General features: G+C 52.4%; 7 protein-coding genes across 7 annotated transcripts; 4 read left to right on the top strand and 3 right to left on the bottom strand.

The window, feature by feature from the left end:
- Positions 1-1,516: 1,516 nt before the first annotated feature.
- Positions 1,517-4,340, bottom strand: B0T23DRAFT_377921 (LMBR1-like membrane protein-domain-containing protein). The gene is made up of 2 exons (XM_062837060.1): positions 3,939-4,340; positions 1,517-3,874 (listed from the first exon to the last, which is right to left on the bottom strand). The coding sequence occupies exons 1-2, from the start codon at positions 4,244-4,246 to the stop codon at positions 1,984-1,986; spliced, it is 2,199 nt and encodes a 732-aa protein (XP_062694411.1). The 5' UTR covers positions 4,247-4,340; the 3' UTR covers positions 1,517-1,983.
- Positions 4,341-5,310: 970 nt separating this feature from the next.
- B0T23DRAFT_403774 (aldehyde dehydrogenase) lies at positions 5,311-6,855 on the top strand (the record flags this gene model as incomplete). Its single annotated transcript, XM_062838808.1, has 2 exons — positions 5,311-5,429; positions 5,487-6,855. The coding sequence occupies 2 exons, from the start codon at positions 5,311-5,313 to the stop codon at positions 6,853-6,855; spliced, it is 1,488 nt and encodes a 495-aa protein (XP_062694412.1).
- A 471-nt stretch (positions 6,856-7,326) lies between these two features.
- Positions 7,327-9,764, top strand: B0T23DRAFT_122425 (uncharacterized protein). The gene is made up of 2 exons (XM_062832058.1): positions 7,327-7,348; positions 7,444-9,764. The coding sequence occupies exon 2, from the start codon at positions 7,552-7,554 to the stop codon at positions 9,565-9,567; it is 2,016 nt and encodes a 671-aa protein (XP_062694413.1). The 5' UTR covers positions 7,327-7,348; positions 7,444-7,551; the 3' UTR covers positions 9,568-9,764.
- A 2,343-nt stretch (positions 9,765-12,107) lies between these two features.
- B0T23DRAFT_411903 (uncharacterized protein) lies at positions 12,108-13,756 on the top strand (the record flags this gene model as incomplete). The annotated part of the gene is made up of 3 exons (XM_062839454.1): positions 12,108-12,650; positions 12,767-13,237; positions 13,310-13,756. 3 exons carry the CDS (start codon positions 12,108-12,110, stop codon positions 13,754-13,756), a joined length of 1,461 nt encoding a protein of 486 aa, XP_062694414.1.
- Positions 13,757-14,147: 391 nt separating this feature from the next.
- On the bottom strand, positions 14,148-16,821 carry B0T23DRAFT_403777 (patatin-like phospholipase domain-containing protein NCU11180; the record flags this gene model as incomplete). The annotated part of the gene is made up of 2 exons (XM_062838809.1): positions 14,148-15,664; positions 15,729-16,821. The coding sequence occupies 2 exons, from the start codon at positions 16,819-16,821 to the stop codon at positions 14,148-14,150; spliced, it is 2,610 nt and encodes an 869-aa protein (XP_062694415.1).
- An 808-nt stretch (positions 16,822-17,629) lies between these two features.
- B0T23DRAFT_377928 (ADP-ribosylation factor family-domain-containing protein) lies at positions 17,630-19,102 on the bottom strand. Its single transcript, XM_062837061.1, has 3 exons — positions 18,723-19,102; positions 18,446-18,511; positions 17,630-18,339 (listed from the first exon to the last, which is right to left on the bottom strand). The coding sequence occupies exons 1-3, from the start codon at positions 18,931-18,933 to the stop codon at positions 17,999-18,001; spliced, it is 618 nt and encodes a 205-aa protein (XP_062694416.1). The 5' UTR covers positions 18,934-19,102; the 3' UTR covers positions 17,630-17,998.
- Positions 19,103-19,846: 744 nt separating this feature from the next.
- On the top strand, positions 19,847-20,563 carry B0T23DRAFT_122551 (uncharacterized protein). Its single transcript, XM_062832060.1, has 2 exons — positions 19,847-20,139; positions 20,336-20,563. Exons 1-2 carry the CDS (start codon positions 19,966-19,968, stop codon positions 20,516-20,518), a joined length of 357 nt encoding a protein of 118 aa, XP_062694417.1. The 5' UTR covers positions 19,847-19,965; the 3' UTR covers positions 20,519-20,563.
- Positions 20,564-20,739: the final 176 nt, after the last annotated feature.

Consider the following 20,739-nt stretch of genomic DNA (forward strand, 5'->3'; position numbering starts at 1 on the left):
TCAAAGAGGAAACCTGAACCAGACGGGCGGTTTCGTTTCCACTGGTCCTTCCCCCGAATTTACTCTTTGCGGGATAACGACGGAATAAGATTGACGACCCGAGCGGATCAGGGACAGTGTCATAGAATGACACCACCACGGTGTCTGTGGAACATTGGAAAGCCGAACACACCCATCTGCAGATACAAGTCGGTCGGTTCCGTGATCCCCATTGGCAGGTAGACTGCCCCAGTGTCCCAGACCGGCAGAAAGACGGATAGACAAGGTGTCGTAGTAGTAACCAGGGTAAGGGGAAGCGGATGAAAAGGCTTGACTGGACAATGGTAAAGAACAAAAAAAGAAGCAAAAAATAAATAAAACAAAAAAAAAGAGCAGAAGAAAAAGGCGTGTATCTTGTTTTGCTTACCTCCATGTTGAAATCAGAGCAGCTGCAGTGCTGCCGCTACCCTTGCTGGTTGGATGGGCCTGGATTGTGGTAGCAATAGAGAATTTCAGTTATCCCACGGGCAATGGCCCCTCAGCTTTGCTTCCCGATCCGTCCCGAGTCCAAGTCTGGGTCCAGGTCCAAGTCCGTAGCCGCTCGGATTACCAAATTAGGTGGTGGTGAAGAGTCGCCTTGTAAGTGCTGGGCAAGGGAACACCGGGCAGTCGGTCTGGCAAGTAAGAGTGAGTAAAGAGCGACTGTGTAGACGTAAACGAGATGAGGATGCCTCGCCGATGTGAGATGTATGAATGTGCACGCGTGTACTCGGTGAGAGACGTTGTGAGTCGGGGTCGTGGGGGGGCCGGTCTGATAGATGGTCTGACTTACCTAGTCAACCCTTGCCTTATCTGGTCAAGGACAACCGGTCGTGAAGGGCAAACAGACGAAGAAGCAACCTGAGACTGGATGAGGTTTGAAGAGGTGATGATGGGCGAGGAGATGGTGAAGGACAGTAGGAGTCGGAAGAAGAGGTGACAAGTCGGGAGAAAAGTGAGGAGTTGCCAGGTCGTTGGGGGACGGCTGCCGATTGGAGTGAGGTTGAAGTATGTCGTCGACGTTGGCGAGGCAAGATCTGGCTGGAATCTCGCAACCTCGATTTTTCAACAAATTGTAACAGGTCAGGTAGGACGACGGAGGTGCATTGGCGGTTGCATTTGGCAACAGTTGCAGCAGCGAGGAATGCTAGTCGCTGAATGCAGCAATCGCGGGCGCCGCCGTGCCCAGGCCACAGCGAGCAGTGAGGCGGGCACAGTTGCGACGGGCACGGCGGCAGTGTGGATACGCCTACGGGGTACCGCTTCCCCGCGCTCCACTATACCGCCGGCAGATGTGGGGTACAGGGCAGATAAGGAATATCCAATTTTCAATAATTCCTGGTACATCTATCGATAGCCCGCTGAGTACCCGGGGCAGCATATACAGAGAAAAGTATGGCCTTAGACATGAAGGATGAAGCATGAATTTATATAGTAATGGTAGCTCTAACCAGTGTAAACACGCCATTACGACACCCAATGCTCTGCAGTTCGCGGTCGAGATGACCCCGAGAACCCCATCTTGGCACCGCTAGTGTGGGTAGGTGGGGCACTCGCGCGATGATTTACCCCCACTTCATATCACTATGTACTATGTATACAACCCATATATACAAATATATTTATTTCTTTATTTTTTAGCCTCGTCCGACGGTCTCACTACCTTGATAGCCTGTTCAATTTTCATCAGGGACCCTAAACCTAGGTACGCATACAGTCACTAGGAGTAGGCACTTCAGGTTCTACAGTTTTGAACATCCTCATGTCTCTATGAACAGAAAAAAAACGCCATCTCTCGGGGTGTACCTTAACCTATCCGTGCCACACTATATATGCTTGCTTGGTATATAAACTGAACAGAAAAGCGAAACCAAATGCAACAGACCCGTAGCCCAAAGCAATACTAAGAAGAAGATGAAGAAACGTAGGAACACCTCCACTCGGTCAAAGAAGGGGGGGGGGGGCTCAGAGCCTTATCCTCCCTCCTCCACCACCACTGTTGCTACTCCCTCCTCCTCCAGCACCACCTCCAAACCACCTTCTGATATCCGAAAAGTTTTGGCTACCATTACCCGCAGAACCGGCACCAGCACCACTACCACCACCAGCATTGGTGTCTCCTCCCATCCATTTGGGCTTTGGAAGATCCGTCAACCACTTTGGTTTGTCCATGGTATCAATCGTGTTCTTAAGCCTATGGCCTAGCGCCTCAAAGAAGTTCTCGTCATCATCCTCACTTGCCAACGTCACTTGCCTTGACGCCGTCCCAACTCTCCTGGCCGAAGTGTTTGCCAACGGCCGCGTGTTAGGCGACGTTGCGAGAGGGGTTGTAGGATTCCCCGGTAATGGGTACGGGGTTGAATTGGCCCGAATGGTCAAAATGGGAGCAGCCCGCGACTGCGAGGAAGAAGATGAGTCCGTGTAGTGTGACCGGCGGCCGCCGCGGATGGCAGCCGACGAGCCGTTGAGTTCACGTTCAATGAGATCACGTCCCTCACGCCAGGTGCCGGTACCAAAATTGGCTCCAAACTCATCGGATTCCAGAGTGTCGAGGACATCACCGCCAAAGCCAAGCGCTCGTTGAATCTTGGCGTAGAGCCCAAAGAGGGTGAAACACACAGGGACAAGGATGAGAGCGGGGAATAAGTAGTCGAACCACTTGCCAAGGGGCGTAAGGTTGATAAGCTGGCCGAGAAAATCGTAGAATACCGTGTCTTTGTAGATGACGCCGAGGAAGGTCATGAAATTGTACGTGAGTGGCACGCTGAGGCGAGCGACTTGGCTGGCGTACCAAAACGCAGACTCGGGCGCCGTATTACGACGAACCAGTGCCCGACCGCGCCAGACCTTGACTTCGGTAATGGATATCAAGGCGGCAGCGCACATGTACACCATCCAAAGGGCAGCAATCACTTGACCGGCAAGCCCAATCTGGCCCTTGTTACCGACGTTGTGGTGAACAACAGAGTAGCGGATGACCGAGAGAACTGGGAAAATGCCCTTGACAACTTCGGACCACACAATACAGACTGACGCGAGAGCTAGCAGGCCACCAAACGCAAGGTTGAAATAGGGAAGGACGTAGTAATGGTAGAGGAAGCGAGTATAGGGGGTCAAGAGACTGTGCCTGTCCCAGAAACCGGAGCCTGGGGAAGGCGTACCACAGTCCAGTCTCTTGGAAGCAACCGAGTCGATGATGGCTTGTGTTCTGATGGCGTCGTGTAGAAGCCTGTTCCAATCGTTCAAGTAGCGAGAGCGGGCGTGCTTGGCCCTAATCAACTGTCTCGTGAGATCGGCCATGTACTTTTCCGTGATTACCGTGGGAAGTTTGGTCCTGACATATTCTCCGGAGCCGCGGACCGCGCCAGACGTGCTTGCGAGTTGTGACTCTGGAATGTTAGTGAGGTCGACCAACTCTTCGATCCAATCCTGGAAGTTCTTTGCAGTTCCGGTTTTGCTGCGCTTGCTGAGCTCCGCCACCTGCATCTCCAGATCATCCAGATTCATCTGTGCATCCTCCATCTGATCATACACCTTGGGAGCCTGCGTCTGAATCCTACGCAGCCGTCCAGTGATGTCGGCGTTCCGAAAGAGTCGACGGGGGATAGCGACCAGGCCATGCCCCATAAGATAGATGGCCAGTACGAGACCCCAGCAATATGCGAGAGCCATGACAGTGCTCTTGAGCGATTCGGAGAAGCCACCATATGACCAGAGGACGTACAGCAACCCCAAGATTCCGGAGCCAAAGACAATAGCATAGTACTGGGCGTTCGCGCGAAGCGAGTCTCTAAATTTAGCCTGGGGATCGCGATAGCCGGAATCTGAATATTCGCCGAGGATGGGTATGATGAACCTGTTGGTACGTTTGCGTTAGCCTTCCAGTCATGCAAAGACTAGAACATCAAGCGAGCACGCACCATGTCAAACAGAAGGTTAGCCAGTAGGCGATTCTCCAACAGACGCGCAATGGAACGCGCTCCAGCCAGATTCCCCGAGCATCAATATCATCAACCATGGCGCTCGAGGCCAGGTCGATAGGTACCAACAGTACCATGCTTGCCGGAAGACATAATGCGAAGAAGATGGGGACCAGAAGGTAGGCGGGCGTTGTTCGTAGCGGAAGATAATGTCGGAGGATGAGGAGGACGATGACCGAGATGACGAAAAGCGCGACCGAAGCAAATACCTCTGAGGCCACGGGCGATTGCGTCGTAGCGAACTCCATCACGAGAGATGGTTCAGTTAATGTTGCGCATAGTCTTTTCGCTAGGGGTCGTCGGCGGTGTATTGATATCTGCTGTGAGAGAAAGTTCCATGACTTTTTCCCTCTGGCTGATTTCCGAGGGTCCTAGACGCATTGTAACAGTGGAAGGCGCCACAAAACGTCATGTCATATCACACCAGTGCCCCTAGCGGCAATCGATGCCCGCTTACGGCGGCTGCAGGGCATTGCATTCCCCTCGTTCCCTTTCTGGGGAAGCGACAGGGGAATTACAAATTGAATTTTAGGACCAACTGCAGGTCATTCCTTCCATGTGAACAATCTTGACTCATCCTTCGTTTGTTCCTGGTTGGAAATAGCTTTGTGTCCATAATTCCGTCTTTTGTGTTATTTAGTAGTTGCCTTTAGCTATAAGGCATGGAATCCTCCAGTTTCAACAGGGACACTGCTGATGAAGGAGCATCAAATCGCCCAAACGGAAAGCCAAAATAGTAAATAGGTAGTGTTGAACGGGAGATACTTGTGTTATTCAATAAACATAATTCTTCTGTATCACTACTAGTGTACACTACATGGAGCAGAATGGAATGGATGGACCCTGTTTACTGTCTTAGCTCAAAGAGGGAAAGAAGTCCACAGCACAAGATACCACTTCATTGCTATTGGCCCGCTTGATCTGCGCTCCGCACTCACGATAAGATGTAAGTATTGACCCGGGTCGGGGTGGTCCAGATCCTCCAAGAGATCCGACTTGGCGACAATGTCACTGCTTCAACTGGGAAGGAAGTGCAGTGACGACAGTGTAACACTGCACGTCCCCTCCCCCGCCTCATCACTCGTCGACGAAGAAGCTGAGGTGAGGGGTTGAAGCCGAACGGTAGTAACAAAAGGAGGAAACTCAGGTTACGTATAAGATGAACCTCTTCCTCCGCCCAAGTTGCCCGGGCTCTGTTCCCCTATGGAGGCACTTGTATAAGACCAAAGGAAGACAAGTCTATCACGTCCAGCTCTCTTTACGAACCTTCTCATCATCTTCGCCTTTCTTCACTAACATCATAAAGCCCAACATGGAAGTCGAGCTTACAGCCCCCAACGGCAAGAAGTGGATGCAGCCCCTGGGCTTGTTCATCAACAACGAGTTTGTCAAAAGTGCCAATGAGCAGAAGTTGATTTCCATCAACCCAACGTATGTCTCAAATCCCATATCACTCACTTGACTACGGGTACTAACGATCATCCCCAGTACCGAAGAGGAGATCTGCTCGGTATACGCCGCAACCGCCGAGGATGTTGACGCCGCAGTATCAGCAGCCCGCAAGGCCTTTAGGCACGAATCATGGAAGTCGCTATCCGGCACTGAGCGCGGCGCCCTGATGCGCAAGCTGGCCGACCTAGTGGCCGAGAACGCCGAAATCCTAGCCACCATCGAGTGCCTGGACAACGGCAAGCCGTATCAGACAGCCCTTAACGAGAACGTGCCCGAAGTGATCAACGTCCTCAGGTACTATGCCGGCTATGCGGACAAGAACTTTGGCCAAGTGATTGACGTTGGCCCCGCCAAGTTTGCCTACACGGTCAAGGAGCCTCTCGGCGTATGTGGCCAGATCATCCCCTGGAACTACCCGCTAGATATGGCGGCCTGGAAGCTGGGGCCAGCTCTCTGCTGCGGCAACACCGTTGTCCTCAAGCTGGCCGAGCAGACTCCCCTGTCCGTGTTGTACTTGGCTAAGCTCATCAAGGAGGCCGGCTTCCCTCCCGGTGTGATCAATATCATCAACGGACACGGCAGGGAAGCGGGTGCCGCACTTGTGCAGCATCCTCAGGTGGACAAGATTGCCTTTACCGGCAGTACCACTACGGGCAAGGAGATCATGAAGATGGCTTCCTATACCATGAAGAACATCACCCTGGAGACCGGCGGCAAGTCACCGTTGATCGTGTTTGAGGATGCCGACCTTGAGCTGGCGGCAACATGGTCACACATCGGTATCATGAGCAACCAGGGCCAAATCTGCACAGCCACTTCACGCATTCTCGTGCACGAGAAGATCTACGACGAGTTCGTCGAGAAATTCAAGGCCAAGGTCCAGGAGGTTTCGGTACTCGGCGACCCCTTCGAGGAGAGCACGTTCCACGGACCTCAGGTCACCAAAGCGCAGTATGAGCGTGTTCTGGGCTATATCAATGTCGGAAAGGAAGAGGGTGCCACGGTGATGATGGGGGGTGAGCCGGCTCCGCAGAACGGTAAGGGTTTCTTTGTGGCGCCGACCGTCTTCACCAACGTCAAGCCGACCATGAAGATCTTCAGGGAGGAGATCTTTGGGCCCTGCGTGGCCATTACCACGTTCAAGACGGAGGAGGAGGCGTTAACGCTGGCCAACGATAGCATGTATGGCCTGGGAGCGGCCCTGTTCACCAAGGACCTAACCAGGGCACACAGAGTGGCGCGAGAGATCGAGGCCGGCATGGTCTGGGTCAACAGCAGCAACGATTCAGACTTCCGGATTCCATTTGGAGGCGTGAAGCAGTCCGGTATTGGGAGGGAGTTGGGAGAGGCAGGTCTGGCACCTTATTGCAACGTCAAGAGTATCCATGTAAACCTGGCGGCATGAAGGGCTGTATCAGTTGACATGTCATGTCATGAATTTGAGCGTATCCAAACCATCTCATCACAGCGTTATTCAATCATTTACCTGCACTAGGGTGATAGGATGATAGATTCAACCCCTGTACACAATATATTCTGTATTCCTGATGATGCTGTTTCACAGCGTTCCCCTACCTTATCATTGCCGTGGTGGTAACCTGAAGCTCCTCGCTGGCAATGGAACCCCGCACCGGACTTCTCCCCCATGTTTGCAGACTGAGCTCTAACCTTTTCGAGGTCTTCTTTCCTGGCGGCACCCAATGATCTAGCAATTCCAACGAAGACATATGACGTCGCAGGCGCATCTTTCAGTGTGCTAAATGCACTGCGAATATGCCATCTGTAGCATTAAGACGTCCACTAAGCTGGCCCCACATGAGATCCCCAGGGCGATGAGCATATTCTGTTTAGCCTATTAGACTAGACCGCATCACGGGCATGCAACCAATTGAATCAAGGTAACTCTGACGTTGTCTTCTTACTCCTTGACAACACAATCATCATCATCGCTTTTTGTCCGCCTCAGCTGAACTGAACTCGACATAAATCCTAGTTACCTATAATTCTAATCCCCATTCCCACCCAACCAACGGGTACAAACGCAACTTGAAACACACGACCGAATTCGACACTATCTCAACACCCAGCCGATATACATACGATGGTCCCGATCCCGTCTGCGGAACTGCGCACCTCGTATTCCCTTTACTCCCTCGAGTTCGACCCTGAAGATGCGAACCGGCTTATCGTAGCCGGTGGCGGTGGGCCAGGTAACCATGGTGTAGGGAACAAGATCACTGCCATCGACGCATCACGCCCCGACACACTCGATATTGTATCCGAGATCGAACTCAGTCGCGACGAGGACAGTGTCGCAACTCTCGCCGTCGGTCCCCGGAATAAGGACTCGATCCTGCTGTACGCTGGTGTTAATTCGAGCGCCGAAGACATCGCCAAGGGCAAAAACGAACACTTCCGCGTTTTCAGCTTGGACCAGCCATCCAAAGCCAAAGCTTCGTCTGAGAAGCCCAAGATCACCGAGCTCTCGCGCACTTCACTGTTCGCAACAACGGAGAAGGACACATACCAGAGAGTGCTGAGGCTGTCCGCGCCTTTCCCCGGGTCCGCTCAAGTCGGTGCTGTCGCCACGGGGTTCTCCAAAGAGCCAGAAATTGCTCTCTTCGATGTTCCCAACATGGGCGCTGCCACTCCCAAGCTCAGGGGTAACCTTGAGCTGGTGAAGGAGGCTGTGGACATTGATATTGTCCAGACTGGTGACGATAGCTACCAGCTCGCTTACTGCGACGAGTACGAAATGCGCACTATGAACATTGGAAACGGCATCTCGGAAGGGCCCAAGCTGGTCTTCACCATGCCAGACGAAGCGGCCGTCACCGGAAACGCTAGGCCCTCGTTCCGATCGGTGCGCTATCTGACCCCGGACTTCCTCCTCGCCGTTGCCAACCTTCCCAAGGGCGGTGGCGTGGTTCTACACGGATTCCGCATGCCCAAGAACGACAAAATTCACAACAAGCTCAAAGAGAAGGAGGAGGAAGAAGCTAAGAAGGGTAACGGTAGCGCGGACGGTACGGTCACCACCGATGGGGGCCCCAAGGGAACCGCGGACGAGACGGTCGTGGCTAGAAAGGTGGAGGAGCCCAAAGCAAGACTATGCATTTCCGCGAAATTGCCATGTTCTGTCACACGTGCTACCGGCCTGGCTGTCCGCAATCTTTCTCCTCCTGCCTCGCCAACCGCCAAGCAGGGCGACGCGCAGTTCGTCATCGCCGTTACTGGCCAGGACAGCTCGATCACTATCTACACCCTAGACCATCAGTCGGTTGCCGACATCAACCTCATTGTCAATCTTTTCAAGGTCACTACCTTCAAGAACGTTCACAACGGTCCCATTTCCGGCGTGGCCTTTTCCTACGTCGTTCCGCCCGCCGACTCTAACTCGGACGAAAGAACCGTCGCACAGAAGGGACTCGTCCGTCCCGAGTACGTCAAGCTGGCCTCCATCGGCTCCGTCGGCAATTCCTGCATCGTGCACTCCCTCCCGCTCAAAAAGTTTGTCGACAAGACTGCCCAAACCCGCCGCGGCGGCGCTCCCCGTGCCGCCCGCTACGTCCTTGCCCTGAAGAGTCAAGCCCCCTCACCCAAGGGTCTCCTCTTCTTCACGGCCCTGATCACTCTCTTCATCGGTGTCTTTGTCCAAAGCTTCCTCGAAATCAAGGGCTACTCTAGCCCCATGATCGGGGCCAGGAGGTTCGCTCCTGTCAGCTGGCAGCAAAATCCCCGTTACGGCGCCGGCCAGGGTGTGGTTGGCAATGCCAACTACGCGAACTCGGAATCACTCAATCCTGAAGGCGTGCACGGCTTCTTGGCTTCGCTGCTGGCGGATAAAGACCTCAAGGTGCAGGATGGACAGGCCAAGAAATTGGTTTTAAACGTCGGAGCCAAAGACGGGATCGTCCAGGTTAGTGGACATGACGCCGAGGTGGATAGCACCGCGCCAACACCGAAGGAGTGGGATGAGCTGCACGAGACGCAGAAAAAGGCTTGGAAGGAGAAGTTGAAGGCGGCGGGCCACTGGGGGGAGGGGATGGGGGAAACGATTTTCAAGAATATCCTGTTTGGTGAATTGGGAGCTGTGGTTGGCGGACTGGTTCGTTAGGGATCATGGATTAATGAAGGGAAAAGGTGAGATGGTTTACTGTTCAGTATAGGCAGAGCAAGTTGGTATAGTTGTTTTCATCACCAATTTTTGTGTTTGTATTGTTATGAATGCAGGACTAATGATGAAGATTACGGATGCGAAAAGGAAAAGCATACTTATTTTACCTGCCATGTCACAACCATTGCCTGGTTATCGCCCCAGCGCACACAACGTTCTCGCAATATTCCACAACCCTCCTTACCCGTCGTCGTGGGGGTTCCCATAACTTGCCTTATCCTTATATGCTTCTCGATATTGACCGTCCCATCTCCGTTACCCGTGTGTCATACCCCTTTATCCTTCTTATAAGCCGACTCGGTCGGGCAAGACCGCAAGATTCAATCTATTTGTATCAATGCACTGCACGTTTCTCCCTTGCAGTAATGTGTCTAATGGGTCTAGGTAGTGTGTCCTGTCCCTCGTGCGTACTGCATGTCTTATCTTTATTTTTTTTTGTCTTGCCGAGTGCTGTTTCGGTTCTCGGGCGGCTCGCTTGACCGGCCGCGCTTCAAACTGGAAGGAGAGGAAGAGATGAGGGAAAAGAGAAACACGCACTGACACTCGTGAGAAAGCGCCTTGTCTTGTCTTGGGGGCAAGCTCTCAAGAAAAGCTCGGAAGGGATGCATTTGGACCGTTTGAGCCGTTGAATCCCCCGTACAATTCAATACTGGTTTGTTTGTTAGTTTGGTTCTTCGGCCATGGGCTGAACAGGGAAAATCTGGAGCTCTCATTGGCCTCCAAAGACAGAAACTGGCCTCCGTTTGAAGCGTCATGGGACAATAGCTAGGGTGGAAAACGCCACAGAAGCCTTCTCATGCCTCTCTCCGTGGTCTTCCAAAGCCTTCAAAGACTAAAAAGATATAAGATAGTAGTCCCCTACGGCACCCGTTCGCTCAAAACCCGGATGCTTTTCTATTCTAGTAGTCTGAGAGTGGAAATGGGCGTTCCTTGTACCAAACTAACAAACAAACCAGGGTTAGATTGTAAACTTCTCAGCTACTACCGGGTTGTTGCACAGCGCAAAGGGGGCCAGCGGGAGTTACTTGCAATCTCAACCTGGTTTGATTGATGCCAGAATGCAGTGACCCGTTTTGCCTTTTGGGGGGGGGGTTCTTTTTCTTCTTTCAATGCTGTACAGACATACGCCCATCATCCATCAGATTGGAATATTGGATTACCTATGTACCTCCTCTTTAGAAAAGAGTAGAGACAGGAAGCAATTCTGGACCCTTTTTACCGACCTTTCCCAGATGCATACTTACACAATTCACCGTTGGTATGGACTGACTGAACACAGCCCTGGTAGTAGCTATAAAGAAGTATTACCACACAAACTGTTTCCCCAGCATTACACAAAAAACCGCTTACCTGTCTAGTACAGTATCTCGCCTCCGCCCATCAATGTACGACCAGAACATCGGAGATCCTGGTATGCCTACCCAGGTCATAGATAGGTATGTATGTGAAGAGCCGGCCGGAGCGGAGCGAAGACCTGTATCTAAGAAGATTCTGTACTTTCTGATAAACTTTTTTTTTTTTTTTTTTTTTTTTTTTTTTTCGTTTCTCAATACGCCCTTTATGATGCAAAGTACAAACATGGATGGATGGGTTTCATCAGTTACGGTACCGGTGTATTAGATCGGTTTTATGTGTGGACGGATGGAGAGAGGATGTCAAAAAGCGTAAGTTATATGGTCTGGTCACTCACAACCACTCCTTTGGAGAAAAAGATCTTTCCAATCGATTCAATCCAATGTCCCTCCCCTAAAGTTATCCTCCCCTTCTTGTCTCGCTTTCTTTTCTCACTTCCTTCTTCCAGTTCTTCCCTTCAACCTCACTCGTATGTCTCGAGGTTGTCTCACGTTCAAGTCTAAGCCCTGTCTTGTACGTACACTCAGTTTTTGTTTCTCCCGGCGATCGGACCCTTCCCATGTTGATACCAACTAGTACAACGGGTGGTGGCTTCCACTTCGACCACACAACCAACTGAATTGGAACGTATAGGGAAGGAGCAGAACGAGAAGGGAGGTTACGCCTGCCCCTCCCCGCCTGTTTGTTTGTCCCTTCCGTTGCCTACATTCTGTACCCTTAATCTCTCGAGTGGCGGTGGTGCCAAACACACTCGCGGATTATACTCTTTGTTGGCAATATCTGATAACTCGTTTTCTTCACCGTCCCAATTCTGCTACGCATCTTCCATCGTTTCACTATCTTACCAGCTATCAATTTGCACTATTGCTTAGTGATTAGCTTGACCCGACGGCTCAGCAGACGGCTAATCTTTGGAAGGACATTCAAACTCTAAAGAGAGTTGGGAGGGACGAAGCTATTCACAAGTCAGACCTCTGACGAGCAAGTGCACCTATCCATCACTTACTTTATCCAGTCGGAGCTCGTGTTTCAACATCGATTACAACAACTGACTACAACACTCTTACATGTTCACCACTTGAGAGAACCGTTAAAATCCCCCCAATTCTTCACCACCTCCCTCAACAATGGCCTACCAACCGACTTGTCCCACGGCTGCCGTCCAACGGCCTCAGACGAGCACCGGCCCCAGTAACGACAGCCCACCGCCACCAGTCCCCTCAAAGGACATCAACAGAAGCAAAAACAAGATGTCCTTCTCCGAACACAAGGCCCAGCAGGTACCAGGTTCCACCAGTTCGGACTGCGATACCGTCAAAATACGGCCCTCGAAAGTCACTCCTATCGGTAACAACAAAAATGGCAACATCAACCACAACGACACAAACCAGAACCAGGACCAGGATCAGAATATTAACCGGATCATGCGAGACATCAAGCGACCACCTCCCGGAGACGTCACCGTCGCGACTGGGCCCAAGCATTCAGAGCAGAAACTGTCGAGTTCATCATGCTCATCCTCAAAGCAGACATCAGTGGCGGAACTCAAGAGGCAAAAGAGTACTCTCAACTTTTGGGAGAGCGCTTTTTCTTTTAACGAGGTTAGTCCGGCCAAGGAGCGGATACGCGGTGATGCCCTGGTTATGGCGGAGGTTAAGACGAATGTGATTGTAAGTCTTCCCAGTGTCTGCATCGACCCTATTGTGCTTTACACCTCTTCTTTTCCCGCCTTCTTCTCTCCCTAGTTGACTGGCTGATTGATCCACCTACGTCCGACACCACCCAGATAAGCGACGAGTTCACATTCATAACGGAGCTTACATATCACCTCTCCTCCCGGTACAAGCGCCCAGTGTCCTCTATCGTCGTCACCCTCCACCACGGCGCCTGCATGTTATTCGGCGGTACATTTGACCCGGCATATGTGGTTTCCGTTTCGACCTTACCGAGCCATCTGCAGTCGACCACGAATAAGCGGAATGCGGCGCTGATTCAGAAGCATATGGAGGAGGCGATCGGGGTAAGTCCGGCGAGGGGACTGTTGAAGTTCATCCCTGTGGCGGAGGATTGTTTGGCGAACGGCGGGATGACAGTGAGTGGGGAGATGGAGATGGCTGAGAAAGGAATTGTTTTCGAGAGCGCTGGTTGCGACGGAGTGCCATTGTCGAAAACCATTACACCAGGAGCAGGTGCTGAAGAGAGGGGGAGTATTTTGTTGTCGAAGAAGTCAAGGGGAAGGTTGAAGCTTGATGTGAAGGTAGTATTTACCTATTCAACCCCTTCAAAGTCGGACGAAGGATATAGAACATAATGCTAACAGACGAAGCAGAAATCACTAGCCAATTTCAGACAAGCAACCACCGCCCCTGAACCAGAGCCAACAGACCTCTGTCGTACCCAACAAACTCAAACCAAAGCTCAAACCCGTAGCCACGACAGCCATCGTCAACGACATGGACAACTCACACCACCCACCAGCGCAGAGGATTATCTTCTCCCCATTCCCGAACGATTGAGCTCCCACTGCTCACCACAACGAAGTGGGGGGAATTTACCAACAACAGAGACGCAGGGGAACTTTGACTATCCTTCGGCTCCTACTACTAGTAGACTTGCCAAAGCTAACAACCCAGATCCTCAACAGCAGCATCAACAGCCGAAGAAACGGAAAAGCTTTGTTTCTACCATCTTCAGTAGGCCTGGCTCGAGAGCTGAGCGGCGCGAGGATGGTCGAAACACGGTGTTGCCTACGATCATGTCGGAGCGGAGTTTATGAGCGAGTGAGGTGTTCGATGGTGGTACTAGTGAGGCGCCGAATATGGGCGAGTGAGCTGGTGGCCGCGAGTGCAGAGTTGATGAGAGAGTCTGTTGACAGTCTTGTATGGTTGTTCATCGGGTGGGTTTGGTGGATGATTATGATTACTGGTATTATTGGAATAAAATGACATGAAGACGCAGGCAATAACAAAGCATCATTTGACAAGAATCATGATTTGATGCAATGCTTCAGCCGTAATATGCGTTCTGTCTAAGATATGTTGATATGAGTATGTGCAGTAATGATATAAGACTCGCTCTAATGCATTCCCGGCTGTTTACAACTCTAAACCACTTTTCACTTCCAGTTCAACTCCAACAGAATATCAGGTCAATGACCACCTACTAGGTTAAGTTCTCGAATGATCAGAAGCAGCCACCTCCAACGCCCCATCCTCCTCCTCCAGAGCTCCCTCAAAGTACCTATTTCTACTTCCCCCCTCACTCACCCTACTCATTCCCCCGTCGTCCTCCCCCTCCAACTCCGTCATGGTCAACTCATCCTCCGTACCCGTACTGCTTCCCCCACTCGTATGCACCCCTTCCCGCCCCTTGATCAACAAACTCCTCAAATCACCCTCACTCAAAATACTCTCAATGCTTCCCCTCCTATCACCCGCCCCACCCGAGCTGCTCGGCGCAAGAGGATGTTTACCACCCATCCCATCAACAATGCTATTAGAAGCATAACTTCCCTCCCCATTGCCCGTAGCAGTAAAGGCGTTCGCGGCGTTCCTCCGATCCCTCGTCTCCCTCCTTCCGCGCTCCACCAGCCTTTCGATTTTGAGTCTGTTCGCAATAAACTTGACCTTGGGAAACGCGCTCTGCTGGCCCTCGTGGATCATTCTCGCTAATCTCGGCGGGTCCGGATCGCTGAGGATCTTCAAAAAGTCGCTGGGGATGCTCTTGGGCCAGATAGTCACTGTTCCACCGAACGTCTGCAGCCACAGCTGGCTCCAGTCCTGACCCAGCGGGCGCGGGAGGAGTTCCAACTGGCGTAGCACGCGCAGCCACTTGGTTAGGTCGAGCTTGATGTACTGCTCGGTAGCGGAGCCGAGGTAGCCGCCGCGCCAGCCGCGGCCTTTGCGGTGGGTTACGGGCTGGCCGACGGATCCGCGCGAGGAGAAGAAGAAGAGGTTGATGTGCGGGTTCACCTGCGAGACGATGGAGAAGTTGACGTTGAAGTGTAGGTTCAAAGACTTGATGGGGATGTCGGTCCGCAGGCTGCCGTCCTTCCATTTGTGTCCAAAGGAGTAGGGTTCGAGGGATCCGTCCCGGTTTTTCATCATTAGGACTACGGGGTTGAGAATACCCGGGACGGCGGCGGAGGCGAGGACGGCCGACCAGATGACGCAGTCCGGCGAGGTGAGGTAGTTGCAGAGGATGGTGGGGGAGTGAGGGTCGGAAGGCACGCACGAGACGTTGAGGATGCGGCCGGTGCGCTCGTAGGCTTCGCGGAAGGTCAGGCTGCCGTGACACCACCAGGCGCATTGCTTGGCCCAGTCGACCGAGTCGAAGCGCGCGCCCGTCTTCCACCAGCGCCAGAACCAGACGGTAAAGGGCTCGCGGCAGGCGGTGATTTTGTGGGCCAGGGCTGGGTTGAGGAGTTCCTTAAGTTCGTCGTTGGTGCGGGTTGCTACGAGGGCAGCCACGAGGGCGCCGCCGCTGGTTCCGGTGATGATGTCGGGGAGATAGTCCACTTCGAGCAGGGCCTTGACGACACCGAAGTGATAGTAGGCAAACGTTGCGCCGCCGGAGAGGCAAAGAGCTGTTCGGCCGTAGTTGGCGCAGATACCCTTGAACATGACCCTTTTCTGCTCCTTGGTCAACTGCTTAGTGACGATCAAGAACTTGATGCTTCGTTCCACTGTTTGTTCTTCAAGTAAGCAGATGCCCGGGCGCAATCTCTATTGCGGAGTGTCTCAGCTCACCTTCATCAACGTAGTTCTGCACCAGGTTCTTGGTCCCATAGTACGTCTGACTATATAGCCGCGGGTTCTCGATACCCACAAAGTTATTCTTGACACAGGCCTCAATGAGCGCCTTCAGATCCTCTACCGGCTGCGTTTTCTTGTCATTGCCATTGTTGCCGCCGCCAGCCTTGGTGTTGCTGGTCTCTTCGCCAGATGCAACGCCACTATCGCTGTTCTGGCTTTCGCTCTCCAGCTCCCTCTCAACCTCCTCCGCCTTTTCCCTGCACCTCCTCATTTGATCCCACACCCTCCTCACAGTCTTGCTGTCGTAGTAGGCAAAATCGTTCTCCTCCTTCCACCGCTGGTTCCCAAAGAAGTCGTCCATGTTCCGCGCCGCCGCCACCCAGTCCTTGTAGTTACCCGTCGCTCGCATCGCCCGCCGCAGCTGCTCCCGCCTCCCACGCCATGCGACGAACTGCTCGTAGAAGTAGATGTAAAAGCGGGTGGCGAGGTAGGCCATGCCCAGTCCAACGATCCAAAAACTAACGAATAGTAAGAAGGGCCACTTCAGCAGGCTATACAGGTAGCCCTCTCGGGTCTCGTCCTTTGACCGGGTCCCGACCAGAGTGCGCAGAGGCGCCACGCCCTTGCGCGGCTTCTTGTTTTTGCGATCCTTGCCGCGCTTGTTGCGCTTCTCGTCTCTATCGGTTTTGATCACCTTTTCACTCACCGGCGCCCAATCGTTGTGCGCGCTGAAGAAGGTACCCGTGCTGGTGCGGCGATGGTGGTTATTACCTCCTCCAGGAGCAGCTACATCGGCAACGGAGGCAAGGGCTGCGCGCGCTTCGGAATGATCGTAGTCATCCTTGGTAATGTCTAGACTGCTGGGGCTGTGAAGACCTGGGCTGTTGAGACGCATAGATGATGCATCGTCTGGTGATTGGACGAAGTCGGGCGCCGCGAGGGCTTGGATAAAAGCTTCGAGGTCGTGAGCGGGTAGAAAATTGGTATCGTAGTCGGGAAGCCGTCTGGGGTCAAAGGCTTCTGGCGGGAAGCCATACGACTTTGCTGGTATCTGGATGTTTGGTGGGTTGTCTGTGTCGTCGGCCATGACACGGGAGGTGATGCTTTTCTTTCCGCGATATATCAGAGATAATGGCTCAAGCAGCTGAAACAGATAGATGTAGGTAGCTCGGACAAGCCCAGGCAGTTGCGATATCAAGACAGGAGGCTTTTCGTTCTGTTCGAGTTGTTGCGTAATCAAAAAAACAGCAAGTCGCAAACGAGATTGCGAACTGTAGGGAAAAAGGGACAGGAATCCAAGCACAGTAAACGCTTGGCAGATGCTTCAAGGATCGTCGACGTCGTCACTAAATGATATCGGCTAATGGCCAGGGAAGCATGCGAAGTGGAATCTTCGGCGTCTTGGTCCTGTATATGTAGCTGATGATGATCGAAGCCGTCTGGCTTTTTGATCTTCTGACTGATCCACCCTGAAACAAGCCACAGGGAATGGCTGGACAGCGAGGTGACACGGACTGAAAGAGGGATTTGACGATAAGGGGGTTACAAAGGAAATAATTGTTCAAGGTGATTGGGATACAACGCTGGTTGCTGGCGCAATGGTCGGTGCTTGATCGTTCTTGATGTCAGTCTTGGTGCCGGAAGCGTTGGAGTTGCGCGGGTCGGGTGGCAGATTGTTGGATGACGTCGGTCGACCCTCGCCCGGAATAGTGTACTATATACATGTTTAGTGGGCGGGCGAAGCCGAGGACGGGGCTCTTGCCGGGCTACGTAGTGTACCTAGTGTCTCTTCTGCACATGCGTTCCAGCCCAACAAATGATGGCATACACGTGTTTTTACTGGGGAATCACTCCGGAACGAATCCTTGTCATTCGAGAACTAGACTAGGCTTTGTTGGAGATGTTCACGTTCATCCGTACAATGATTCTACAGATTGCTAGAATGACCGCTCAAACTTGGGCCGGGCTAGGTAGACACCGTGTTACTAAGGGAATAGAACAAACTATACCGGAAACTGACGGAGAGCAAAAGATAATCTATACCGTTAGAGTCAGATAACGGCAGTCGTCAAACGCACACTAGTCCCTCCAACGTCCCATTTGTGTCTGATAAGCCTCGTACGTATCTGTTCATTGTGAAAATGCGCCCGTCAATTTTTGATATCGCGAGACCCTCCAGTTCCTTCATTGTCATCATCGTATCATATTACAAAATGTTATTACCTGACAACCATCCTGTGCTGCTCCTCATTTCATCAGACCCCTTAAACGTACTGGGACAACCACCTGATAGCCTCTCCGTATCCCTGTCTCATAACCACAGAGCACATAAACACCTCGATGGGGCGGATGCCCTCGAGAGGAACCCTGCCCTTGCCAGTCGTTTGCCAGAGCCCGAGTCTCTGCCTGAGCTCGTCCTCAGAGACGGCCTCGGGGTGGTCAATCTTGTTGCCCAGCACAACGAAGGGAACCTTGGCCAACTCCTCCATCGAGAGGAGCGCGTCGATCTCAGCCTTGGCCTCGGGGAGACGCTCGTGGTCCTTGGCGTCCACGAGGAAAACGATACCGTTTACTTCGGGGAAGTAATCCTTCCAAAGACGACGGGCTGTAGATACGTCGTTCATTAGTCGAGACCGCAGCAGTAGAGCGGCTTGTCAATGTCCCGAGAGAATTTGACATAAGCCCTAAATAGGAGAAGATTATCCACTCACCCTGTTGATGGCCGCCAAGATCGAAAGTGGTGAACTTGACGTTGCCGACGGAAAGCTCCTCCGAAGCTACAACAAATCATGTCAGCCATAATTATTCTCTAAACATCTCGCCCTCACATGTGCGCGCATATCTGATTCGGTGTATGGAGCCAGGAACGGGAGTAGGGACGGGAACAGTCGAGGCGAAGGGGGAGAAGGCGGAAGGTGCTCGGGTATCAAGGCCCCGGCGTTGACGGGGAAACAGTGGTAGGTGGCAGCTGCAGGTGGTTAAACTGACTCGGATGGAGAGTAGGTTGGAGAATGGCAACGCGGTCATTCTTCAGCATGTGTAGAAGAGTGGTCTTTCCGGCATTGTCGAGACCCAGGAAGAGCAGCTTGCCATGCTTGTTAAGCAGGCCGAGGTTGGAAAGGATATCGTAGACTGTTTGTTGGTGGCGCCATCGTGTCAGCTTTGCGAGTTGCCAGACGGGTTCGTCCCATATCATCATGAACACCTCCTCCCAAACCCCCAGTAGTCCGCATGTTCATGGTATGCATTTCCATATCCATGGTTCACGACAGTGATGAACGAAGGGAGGACGGGAAGTTTGGGTAGGTAACGTGGATGATGGATGGGATAGGGATGCGACAACATACACCAAGACCACAACCACATGGTGACGAAATGATTATCTAGAGGACACCTCTTTTGTCGATGATACGGGAAAGTCGAGGAGTTCTAGAAGAACAGGTAGTCGTGCAAAGCGCCGGTAAAGTGTTAGGCACACAAAGAGGGACCGGCGAAATCGTAGCGAGGGTGTTGATGAGGCTTCGTTGCTGGCGTCGTGGACGTTGCGATGCGAAAGCAGCTGGAAGCTATGACAAAAGTGTACGGGGCGGCGGCGGATTGAAGGCGGTCGGGCACACGCTACAAGGAAAGATGTCCATAGAAGGTTCAATGACCCACGCGAGCCCAGAAGTGCACTGCTGGCATGAACGATACGGCAGGCGAGGACAGCGCTGGACTGGCCCCTGCAATAGTCTTGTGATTGTTGGCCTGGTATTTCAGGCATCCACACGTGACCTGTCTTTTTTCCTCCCGCTTTTTGCCTGGTGCAGTGAGCGAGCATGGAGCAGTCAGGGGGGGAGCAAGACGGCCCGTTCAGGGGCAAAATCCCCGGCACAACCGCCCAAAGGCCCGTCACCGCCCAAAAGAAAGGAAGCAAATAGTAAAAGAAAACAGCGGGAAAAAAGTACACTACCACACATGCACGCCCGCCTGCAGCTGCCAAAGCGACCGTAGCAACCGCATCAAGAAGCCAGGCATGCAGGTGGCATTGATGCAAGATTCAGGAGAAGGAGGGTTCCAGATGCCACCCGCTCAGTCCGACAAATCTCCCGTCAAGACGCCGTCACTGTTCTCACCTGTAATCCCAGATGTTCATCGAAGAAATAGGTTCACTGAATGAAGCAAAGGAACACATTGGCTTGTTTTGAAAATTTTACTTCTTTGTTTGAGGTATGTAGGAGGATCTATAGTTATGTATAGACGAGTTTCCTTCCCAGCCCCAGCACTTGGTTGCGTGTGTCCCAACCAAGATATCAGCTCACAATCGCTGATACGGATTATTGCCAATCCGTTGCCATCCGTCCCGTCCCATTCCCATCCTCCCGTCGTCTCCAGAGGTCCCAAACTCCAAGACAGGTTCTGCAGGGTATATCTACCCCCGGCCATCAAATCCGTATCTCCGCCTCTACAGAGAGTCCGATTGTGAACACGAGCGCTCTCAAAACCGCAGCGTGCCACGTAGAAAGTGGGAAAAGTAGAGCAAGCGCAGGCAGAGAAAAAAAAAAAAAAAAAAAGAAAAAAAAAAAGAATATGTACAAAAACGTTAACAAGAAAAGAACAAGAACATACAGAACATGTCCGCCCAGGCACAGCCCACAGGAAGCCGACCCGATGCTCGCTTGCAACTTCGAGTATGCAATTATAATGAAACGGGTGGTACAAAAGGTGTACTCAATGAGCCGGGGGATAAAAGTGTAGATACCGAATGCCGGACGAGAGAAAGCCGCCGCCGCCAAACGTGGTAAACATCAAAAAAATGCCTCTCCAGTTGCCGTTGTAACCCAGGGTATAATTCGCCATGTGAATGCTGATAAACGGCCCCCTGCCGCGAGTTTTAATAAGAAAGAACATAGTTGCCCTGGCCGATCTTGCCAGCCATTATTAGACCAACTTCACGCATGCGCTCAGCACCTTGTCCTGGAGGAGGTCTCTTGGGCTGAGCCTTCTCCTTGCGGGCCCGGGTGCA

Source organism: Neurospora hispaniola (genome assembly GCF_033458365.1).
Source record: "Neurospora hispaniola strain FGSC 10403 chromosome Unknown B0T23scaffold_3, whole genome shotgun sequence".
NCBI lineage: Eukaryota > Fungi > Ascomycota > Sordariomycetes > Sordariales > Sordariaceae > Neurospora > Neurospora hispaniola.

Bases quoted from the DNA above. Each gene is read 5' to 3' on its own strand.
- B0T23DRAFT_377921 (XM_062837060.1), bottom strand. From the start codon at position 4,246: ATGGAGTTCGCTACGACGCAATCGCCCGTGGCCTCAGAGGTATTTGCT. The intron at 3,875-3,938 runs GTGCGTGCTCGC...ACGTACCAACAG, and splicing joins CTAACCTTCTGTTTGACATG to GTTCATCATACCCATCCTCG.
- B0T23DRAFT_122425 (XM_062832058.1), top strand. From the start codon at position 7,552: ATGGTCCCGATCCCGTCTGCGGAACTGCGCACCTCGTATTCCCTTTAC.
- B0T23DRAFT_377928 (XM_062837061.1), bottom strand. From the start codon at position 18,933: ATGATGATATGGGACGAACCCGTCTGGCAACTCGCAAAGCTGACACGA. The intron at 18,512-18,722 runs GTCAGTTTAACC...GATTTGTTGTAG, and splicing joins CCAACCTACTCTCCATCCGA to CTTCGGAGGAGCTTTCCGTC. The intron at 18,340-18,445 runs GTGAGTGGATAA...ACGTATCTACAG, and splicing joins TCTTGGCGGCCATCAACAGG to CCCGTCGTCTTTGGAAGGAT.
- B0T23DRAFT_122551 (XM_062832060.1), top strand. From the start codon at position 19,966: ATGTATAGACGAGTTTCCTTCCCAGCCCCAGCACTTGGTTGCGTGTGT. The intron at 20,140-20,335 runs GTATATCTACCC...GAAAAGAACAAG, and splicing joins TCCAAGACAGGTTCTGCAGG to AACATACAGAACATGTCCGC.